Below are 9012 nucleotides of genomic sequence, written 5' to 3'. Positions count from 1 at the left end.
GATTTTTTAATTTTCTCTATAGAAAGTATATGGAAAATTATAAAAAATATCATTTCTCTATAGAAAGTATAGACAATTAAATCTGGTTTATTTTGAAAGAGCGCCACCAACGTCTTGCAACTTACTGGTACTTCCAGCCGGCAGTCTCCTTGAGAAGCTAGCTAGTTTCAAATGAGTGCTGAACGCACACTGGTAACTACGTAGCGTGATGTGCGTAGCTTCTGTAACTTCCCCTTCCCCAACCCTCGGTGGAAGTTGCCATGTTAACTGAAATTTTTATTTCAAATTTTGCGAAAATGGCCTATATATAAATTCAATACAAACTCTATGGACATTATTTTTATAATAAATTATATTTAAATGTATGTATGACTATCACATCTCGTGTCTCATCTCACAACAGTATTTTGTATACTTAATATGTACAATGTTTGAATATACTGTATTAATATTTATTAAAACACTTATGTCAGAGTAAAATAAACCGCCAAAAGCCACTTTTTAAATATCCATTTCATTTTAATTCATTTCAGTAATAAGACCATCAAATGATCAACAGGACATAGAGAAATATTTAATCAAACTCAACGTTATTTGGAAGAATTGATACTAACTTATCCGATAACACAAGACATTTATGATCAAATTCATTTATTGAACATAGTCTATATTCTTTGTGTCCATTAGTTTTTACAATTCCTTCATGGTATATCTTTTTTCCTAATACTTCTAGGGAGATATCTGTCCTCTTTGTTTTCAAAATTGATAAATATAACAAGCATTTCTTATCACATCCACATAATTTAATTTGGTTACATGATACACATACCAAAAAGCATTTCTTTACAATTGCTACTGTCTTATCTTTCAGAAAAACATAACAGTCATTACGTTTTCTTAATTTATGTACATGCTTATCTGTTGTTATTTTTATACCAGCAAAAGAAACCTTATCATATCCCAGTGCAATATTGTTAGTATACCCCATGTCATGTAGTAAGTACATCTCATTGTCTGTTAGCTTAAAAAGTTTTGGAGCCCCTCTTAGTAAAACACCACTTTCTTCTTTTTCTATAAACTTGCTCAGTGGAAAATGATTTAACGTTTTTACAAAATAGTCTTTAATGTAAAAATTACCTTGAAATGAATTAATTGCAATGTGTGGCAGTGTTCTACATAAGAGGAACTTGTGGGCAATTTGTTTTTCTATGTGCTGCGTGCCTGAAATCATTTTTCCTAACTTATGGTTCATGCTTTCAAAAGCAAAACATGATATTGACCACAGTGGTCCCCAGTTCCTTACAGAATCTGCCATGTGGGTGAGTAAATGCATATTATATGTAATATATTCTTTACCGTAAATTTCCTCAGCATCTAAAACAAATTTCATTAGAAGCAATTCTGAATTGTTAATCATGTCAATACTTACATCATCATCTAGTAACATATACATAGCTGAAACAAGGTACAGCCAATGTGTGTAATGTGTGCTTGGAAGCACGTGTTTTAAAACCAATGGCGAGTAATGAAGCAACCATGCTCTCCATTCATGTGCTTTCCAAAACTTTCTTTGTGTCAGAGACCTACAAAGTCTAGATACTTCAGAAGGAGGCCGTATTTGTGTCAACTTGTTATTTAGTGTCGTTAATTGGTTCCCAATATAATATCGAGCGTTGACATTCTCTAGCCAGAGATATGTCATTGTCTTTACAACCCCAATGCATACGCAGTGCATATAATCAACCACAAATCCTGATATTATATTAAAATGTAACAATAGCAGTATCATAGATGGCTTTTTAACACCATGAACAGTGGAATTAGTCTGTACAGCAAGTTCTGCATCTTTTATATATGATGACTTATCCCTCTGTTTTGGAAGTGGGAGCTGATTTGAAGAATATGCATTTGTGTGGCCACCCCCTTTAGGAACTTGTTCACCAGGATTTAAACACCATGCACAACCGTACTTGCCATTAAACTGTACTAGTCCTTGCAGCTGGCATCTAGCCATGCTGTCGCAAGAAAGTGGACCAGGAAAAATTTTGGATTTTACCAAATGTTTATCTTTATTTGTCCACATAAGTCCATCACACGAAAGTAAATTTAACTGTTTTACTAACGGCTTTAAAAAAGTTGCAAAGTTGGGTTTCCCATTTCCAAACCACAGGCCCCCCATTAAAACATGTTTTCTCCTTATTGCATATGGTAGTTCATTAATCATAAGGGTAACTGGCCATATAGAGAAGCCTGACGATGTAAAAATTGCTGCACCATCAGAACCCCATGTTAAGCTAATATCATCTTCTGACATTGGTAATTCTTTGTAACATTGACCTTTACGAAACTCAGAGTTATCTTTAAGTATTTTAGATTGAATAGATGAGTCTTCTAATAAACACTTTATTTGATCACTTATGCTAAATATAATATAGTAATTACCTTTGCTAATACTCTCATCCTTATTAATCAGTGTACCACACTCTACACATGTAGTTGTTTTGGTACCAACGTACCCGGAACATGCACTACAGTATGCATGCAATTCTGGAGTTGCACTTAGACCTTCAAAATGTTGGTTGAAAAGGTACTTGGAAATTGGAAATGATGTTCCTACTGGCATGTGGAAGCTGATAAGTTTAAGCAGACTACCCAATGCTTCCTGGGTCAGCCCAAACCGAAGAAAATGTGCCATAATTAACAACAGGCTCTCCGATTTTGAAATCTGGGCACCTTCATAAAGTGGATCATCCTAAAAGAAAACAGTACAACAGTAGTTAAGTCATTAGTGTGCAACAGCAGGATTTAATTTTTTTTAAACAGTGTACATGATTCTCTTTTAATATTTACTTTACACAAAATTACGGTCTTATTGTAATTTGACTTACCGTAAATGCTTGAATAAGTGCCGCGGCGTTTATAACATTTTTGGAGGCTTCAGTGCAGCGCTTATAAAAAAATAAAAGCATGCCTGTTCCCATGTTGCCTATTTTACGTATTCCCGTATTTCAATATGCTCATCGTAGGCTTGTATCTTCATTGCTTTATTTATTCATTTTAACACTGTATACATGTATTTAAACCATATTTCTTAAAGTCTTTCTTTACACACAGGGTAATAATAACTCTCCATTAAGCACCGCAGCGCTTATTCGAGAGCGGCGCTTGCAAAGAAAAATCAGGTTTGGTGCGGCGCTTATTCGAGCATTTACGGAATACAATTTACAAGTTAACATACTTTCTTTTTCCATTCTAAAGAAATCGAGCAAAAACTTATTAATATTATTATTATTATTATCATCAATATCATTATTATTATTATTATTATTATTAAAAATAATATTATTATTATTTTACTGTATTATGCTATTATATAGGACATAGAACATTAAGAAAGCAAAAAAGTTGCAATGTGAGGCTAGTTGAGATTTCATTATCACAAGTTTTGTTTTAATATCTTCTTCAGGTGAGATTTAATTTTCAATGTCCCCCAATATTTTGTATTATGCTTGATAAAAAAAATCCTTACCAAATTTGAAACAGTTTGTTCAGTAGTTTCAGGCACGTCATCACTTTCATTATCGCTATTTCTTTGAAAGTTGTCACATGATGAAGTATCTGTTGAACTTGCACGATAGTCTGTAACCTTTTCAAAAAAATAAGAAGCAAAGAATATAGTCCATGTAGTGTAAACATTGTCACATAAATATAATTTACATTAATGCCCGTACTCTACACACTACTGTATATTCAAACTTTGTATCTAGGAGTCTTGAACAAAGGGGCTGATGTTGTGGGGTGGGGGTGGGATAGGTGATTAGGTTAGGGATCTAAATCGCAAGATAAGGTAATTTAGCTGAAATTAAACTACTGGGGTTAAGGAGTAGTGGCGGCACCAGGATTACCCTGATGGGGGGTTTAAGGTACCCGACGAGGTGGCTGATATCCCCGACGAAAAAAACAATACGACAATTTTAGGAGCTTTCAAAGGCTCACTTAATCGATTTTAGAGTCTATTAATATGTAAAAAAAATACATATAATTTCGTTTTCTCCAAGACGAATTGTGGTTTTCTCCTCGACGGGCTGTGGCCACTGGCCCACTAGCGCCGCCACTGGCGAGGAGGCTGACTGGGGTGGGGTGAGGGAGCGAGCAAATATTTTTTGGAGGTGCTTTCAATATCAAGATTTCTTACCTCATTAAAGCCTTCACTTATATCATCAAAATTTGCAGCATTTTTCACACTGCTGTTTACTGCAGAACTCATATTAGGCCTACTACACTTGCTGGCATCATCTTTACAGGAAATCTAAGGAAAATAAATAGTGTGTTGTGTAAAATAAAATCAGAACAGTACATTATAATCAGAATTTAAGTGTGATGTAGCAGTGGAGTTCATCTTTGAGCTTTGGAATTAATTTTGGTGTCAGTAAAGTGAGAGCACTAATGCTTTTTTTTTGTGATTGTCTTGTCATTCATATTGATGTTGCCTTTTTTTGCATGACATGGAAATGTCTTTTAAATGTCTGATGTTTTGTGCTGAAATATATTTCTGCTGGTAGTAGTGTTGCCAAAATTAGTTTATTCAGTACACGAATATGAATCCACTTGTAAACAACAATGCTTACCTCGTATACGTTTTCACTTGGAGTGTCGTCTAGGTTACAAGCAGCTTCCACATTGCTACTTAGTGTAGAACTTTCATCATTAGGCCTACTATCAGCACATTCTTTAATGTCAACCTTAAAATATTAAATATGAAGATATGTTTACAAACAATGATAGTATTTTTGCAAAACGGTATGTGGATTTTTAAATGTCAAAATCTGGGGAACATAACATTTTAAAAGCCTTTGTTGATCGAATCAAGAGGTTTAGAAATAATGTCCACTATATTATCTATATAATTTTATAATATAAAAAATAATAATATAAAATTATATAATTATAATATAATATAAAGTATATTTTACTATATAATTTTTAGAAATAATGCAGAAATAATGTCCACTATATTATCTATATAATTTTATAATATAAAAAATAATAATATAAAATTATATAATTATAATATAATATAAAGTATATTTTACTATATAATTTTTAGAAATAATGCACAACTGGTATTTACTTACATTATTATCGCAATCATCGTTATCAGCATTTCCAATATGTCTGCCTACAAAATGTACATCATAATGATCACTGACTACCTGTGAAATAAAATTGTGGTAGCTTTATATCAAATATGATCCATGAAGTTACTACCATTATCCTATTTACTAAAATGAAAATAGCTTAGGCAAGTGCTGTAAACCACAGATCTTATGAGTAAACTAATCCTTTCCTGTAACATAATTTGAAACACCGCCCTCTAAAATTTTGCACCCAACATACTGTAACTCCAAGTGTACAAAAAATGAAAATCGAAATTGTAGGGCGCCCTCTTTCAAAAACAATATTCTTAACTTTTGGCACCAATCTTACTGTATAAACTAAAGATAGCGCATCTCAAAGTTTTTGCGTGCAAATTCTGTATCAAATACAAAGTTACAATAAGAATACTAGCACAAACTCTAACGCATTACCTGCTATAAAAACTCAGAGTTTTGTGTACTCAAAAACAAGGTAGCTGCCGTAAATCCAGCCAATCAAAGACGCCTAAGCAATTCAAAATAAAAGTACGATTGCAGCTAGTTACCATCTTTAAAACTCGAACGTTACAGTGCTGTAGTGTAGCAAACACAATAACAATTTCTATTTTAAATTTATTAGTACAATTTAATGTTTAAATCTGATACTCAACCTCGCCCTTTCCTTACTTGCTAGTAAGCTATAATAATTTAGTAATTTTAATTTTAAGATTCTTACTATTAGTTAAAGTAATAAAAATGACTGAACACACAAGAACATCAAGGCCGAACTTGTTTGCGGCCGAAACACGATTAACGGATTATCTATTTCAGACTACACTCTGTTGCGATGTAATCGGTGGTAATCCAAAACTGATTACTCCCGATCGCAATCAACGAACACATTCAGACTAACACAAACGAACTTTACATTCTAGGGCCTGCCTCCGGTGGCTAGGCCTATGTTGACTGACCTCAGCCAAAGAGTGCCTGTGGAATTCGTTGTGATCGGATTCCGTGGTAATCGGGAGTAATAAAGATTGTAGCACCCGATCGCAACGGGTAACAATTGCGATATCGATTACATATCGACTACTATCTATTGGTGAGCTTTCACACACGATTTTACTTTGTGATTGGGTGCCGCAATTGCTACAGCCGATCGCAATGCGATGCTAGTCTGAATGGGGTATAATATGCTTATCTTTGGTATACACAATATCCAGTAGACGAATATTAGAAATGGGTGACTAGTGTGCACACCTCACACGCATAGACTTAGACTAAATCAACTACAGTATTCAAAAATGAATACATGTTCCATCGCCACACTGAATATTCTGAAAATGTACCCACGGTCATATAAAACCTATAAGACCTATAAAAAAACAAATATAAAGAAAATGACTACAAAATCCCATGCAATATCTTACCTCGAATGAAAATTCGCTGCTTGTTGCAATTGGGGATAGAGTTGATTCTACCTCGGTCTCAGAACTTTCCACCATCATTTCACATGAATCGTTCCCGTCTACGGAATAGTCTGATAATTCAGTGTTCACGCTTACTGATGATGGTGAGATTAAAGAAGAATGATTGCTTAGTCGCCATGTACTTATCGCGCTGCAAGACGAATTAGAAGCTTCTGAGTGTGGTATCTCATAATCTTCCTCTTGCGCAATTGGCGACGTCGGCGAAATTGGTTGGTTTTCTAAATCTGGCAGTTCCAATGGCTCTTTTCTTCGTGCTGACTCAGTAGAAGCGCAATTACTTCTCAACTTTCTCCATAAATAGGATCTGATCGGTGGCATGTTTTTGATTGTTCTAGGCCTAAACCCGTGCTAAAAATAGTCGACATATAACTTTTACCATTGCTGTGCGCTGCTACAAAAAACAATTACTAGGCTCATCGTAATGTTTCACGTGTGAGGTCTAATATAAGGGATCAACGCCCGGCCTTGATTGTATGTTGTCACGTGATAGGCCTCTAATGAATACCAATCACAAACAATGCTTGATTAGACCTTCGTTCCGGTTGGCTGCTTTTGAGATTAGGCCTGGGGTACAAATTCTACTTCACAAATATGTTGGCAGGCATGGCTTGTTTAAAAATATTTTTTGTGTAAGCAGAAGCATGATAGAAGGGTGGGATGAAATTATATATGTTGTGAAATAGTTGTTTAATATTTTAATAGGAGAAATTATTTGATGTAATTTGAAAGAAGATGATTTGTTAAAAAAAAGTATGTACTGCCAGTAATAAAACAATATAAATTTTTAATCTGACATTTGTTTAGCCTAATTTGTATAGGCCTATTAATTTGCAGGTAAGTTAGTAACTTCAAAGGATTTTTTAATAAAATGCCTATTACTAATTTAGTCGATAAAACTACTTTATTCGATCTGTTTCTAGTTGAAAGATGATCATTTTTGTTCCTTTTAAATCGAGCTATTCAAAATTTTATATAATTTTTTTTTAGAGTTTTTATCCTGTATTTTTGACTGATGGTATATCTTTAACAAGAAGGAATGTTCTTTGCATTTGTAATTATAATTTTCAAGAGTGCAGATCTGTTTTGAAAGATGGAGGTGGGGATGGGGGATTATGAGAACACACCCATTTTAGTCCCATCCATGGTTGGGGCTGAGGTGTAAACATTTGAGGAAATTATTATACTCTCTATAGATCACCGAAAATGACACTGTTATAATATAGTAACAATCATAATCATGACATCACCATGATAGTCAAAATATAGTGCCAAAAATTAAATTTCTTATATTGTTATCAGCGATTTTCGGCAATCATAGAGATCTAATTAATAAGTGTGATATATACCATAAAAGATAAAAAAATAAAAGATAAAACAAATTGCGTTTGATACATTCACTTTACGTTTTACCTACTTCAAACCGGCAGTCCTATCACAGCCCCACTAGGGCTGAGGTGCAAAAATTCGAGAAAATCATACACCTATAAATGGCCGGAAATGACACTCTTATTCAAATAGTATCAACACATCACCATTTTACATAGTCAAAATGAAGCGCCATGGTTGGTGCTGAGACGCGAAAATTTGGGTCTAGATCGCCGAAAATCCATCATTATCATCATATACACCGGTGACCATTTGTCAAAATAAAGTTCCAACATATTTTTCATTATCTTTTATTCATAGAGGTCTAATTAACCTCTGTGATGTACCACAGAAAATAAACTAATTAATTTAATTGTCTATAGTATTTTAAACCACAATGCCCCCGAAAAGTGAGGGATCCAAAATGTTCCCCAGCACCCCCATGATCCCTGCCCCCCATTATAATTGTATAATAATAATTCCATACTTCTATAGCGCATTCTGCAAAAAAAGCCTCAATGCGCTTTACAAAAAGAAAAGATAAAACGCAGTAAATAATTCTGACTTAAACTATGGTACTTAAACTAAAACAGTACCGGTAATCTGTACACTACTTACGTTCTTATTTTTACTGTTTTAGCTAGATTCTGTAAGGTGCTACTTAAAATTACTGACAACCTTAGCATGAAAATAATATAAGTATTTTACTATACCTATTGTTGCATTAACATCACAATTATTATTATTATTATTATTATTATTATTATTATTATTATTATCATCATCATTTTGAAACGTTTCTCCAGAAGAAAGTGTTCGACATAAACGTTTTTATAAAACGTGGCAAAAAAACGTAGCCCACATTTTTGTCGATTTTGAAACAACATCAACTTGAAAGCACATAATCAACACTCTTTAATTACCTGAATTCAAGGTCTCATTAAAATTATTATTATTAATATTATTATTCTTATTATTATTATTATTATCGTTAGTATTATTTTTATTATTAGTATCATGTT

The 9012-nt window shown here is 33.5% G+C and overlaps 1 protein-coding gene across 1 annotated transcript; it reads right to left on the bottom strand.

Annotated features, from left to right (window-relative positions):
• Positions 1 to 514: 514 nt before the first annotated feature.
• On the bottom strand, positions 515 to 7035 carry LOC117121027. The gene is made up of 6 exons (XM_033266124.1): positions 6566 to 7035; positions 5136 to 5213; positions 4629 to 4742; positions 4196 to 4309; positions 3530 to 3646; positions 515 to 2752 (listed from the first exon to the last, which is right to left on the bottom strand). Exons 1-6 carry the CDS (start codon positions 6941 to 6943, stop codon positions 575 to 577), a joined length of 2979 nt encoding a protein of 992 aa, XP_033122015.1. The 5' UTR covers positions 6944 to 7035; the 3' UTR covers positions 515 to 574.
• Positions 7036 to 9012: the final 1977 nt, after the last annotated feature.

The sequence above is a fragment of the Anneissia japonica genome, unplaced genomic scaffold (assembly GCF_011630105.1).
Source record: "Anneissia japonica isolate Jap-2015-1 unplaced genomic scaffold, ASM1163010v1 scaffold287908_len133989_cov124, whole genome shotgun sequence".
NCBI classification, from domain to species: Eukaryota; Metazoa; Echinodermata; class Crinoidea; order Comatulida; family Comatulidae; genus Anneissia; species Anneissia japonica.
Note: the sequence above shows the minus strand (reverse complement) of the source record. Positions and strands in the feature narration are given on the sequence as shown.